At 37.5% G+C, this 829-nt stretch overlaps 1 protein-coding gene across 1 annotated transcript in view; it reads right to left on the reverse strand.

Annotated features, from left to right (window-relative positions):
* Nucleotides 1-829, reverse strand: part of LOC119585765 (WD repeat domain phosphoinositide-interacting protein 4-like) — a 10,415-nt gene that overhangs the window by 5,050 nt on the left and 4,536 nt on the right. Inside the window, exons 3-5 of the mRNA XM_037934476.1 lie at nt 755-829; nt 368-560; nt 47-227 (exon numbers count right to left, since the gene is read on the reverse strand). Of these exons, the coding sequence (XP_037790404.1) occupies nt 47-227; nt 368-560; nt 755-829 (449 nt within the window). The remainder of the gene's footprint in view (nt 1-46; nt 228-367; nt 561-754) is intronic.

Genomic DNA, 829 nt, shown 5'->3' on the forward strand with positions numbered 1-829 from the left:
TAAAAAACAAGACCCCTTGCTATAAAATTGCTTTAAATAAACTCACCACTAACTGGACAGCTCCAACTTTATGTGCTGGGAAACAGAGAATGTGTCTGTCAGCAGAGGGTAGAGGAGACACTTCACAAAGACCTAGGGGGTTGTCACGAGTCTCGCAGGTGAAAAGTCTCCGTGGGGAATGAGGGAATGAAAAGACATGAATCTGACGGCAGCATACAACAACTAGCCTGAAATGCAAATGGCCATGTCTATAAACTATCTATGGCATCACCTGTAGCAAGGAAATAATATTTTTTGCATTTTCATTTATGCTTCCAATCTGTTAGATATGCACAAAATCTAAAAAGTGGAGGTATAAGGGTATTACCTATCTTTACGCAGTCTAACAGACAAAACTGGAGCAGAGAAGGTAAACTCAAGGACGAATCTTGATGTTCTGTCATCATAGATTAGGACTGTATTGTCAGCATACTTAGGTACTGCTCCTCCTCCTACTATTGCCAGTAAATTTGTCCTGTGCAACATTTCTCCATGTGCAACACTTCCGGCTAAGCTTTCTTCTACAATGTTAATAAGAATGAAAAATCATAATACAGAAAGAAAAGGGCTAACATCCATATATATATAGACAATATCAAAGGCTACAACACAATTTAAAAATTGAGTTATAATATAACCATCCCATGAACCAAGAGTACATTAGGAAATAATGTAACCAAATGAAAACAAGCATCAGTGCAAAATAAAGACTTACTCAAATGTAATTTTTCTGCAAGAGGCTCCACATTGTATATACGAACACCATTGTCCATACAGCATATGAAACACC

This window comes from Penaeus monodon, chromosome 20 (genome assembly GCF_015228065.2).
Source record: "Penaeus monodon isolate SGIC_2016 chromosome 20, NSTDA_Pmon_1, whole genome shotgun sequence".
Taxonomy (NCBI): Eukaryota; Metazoa; Arthropoda; class Malacostraca; order Decapoda; family Penaeidae; genus Penaeus; species Penaeus monodon.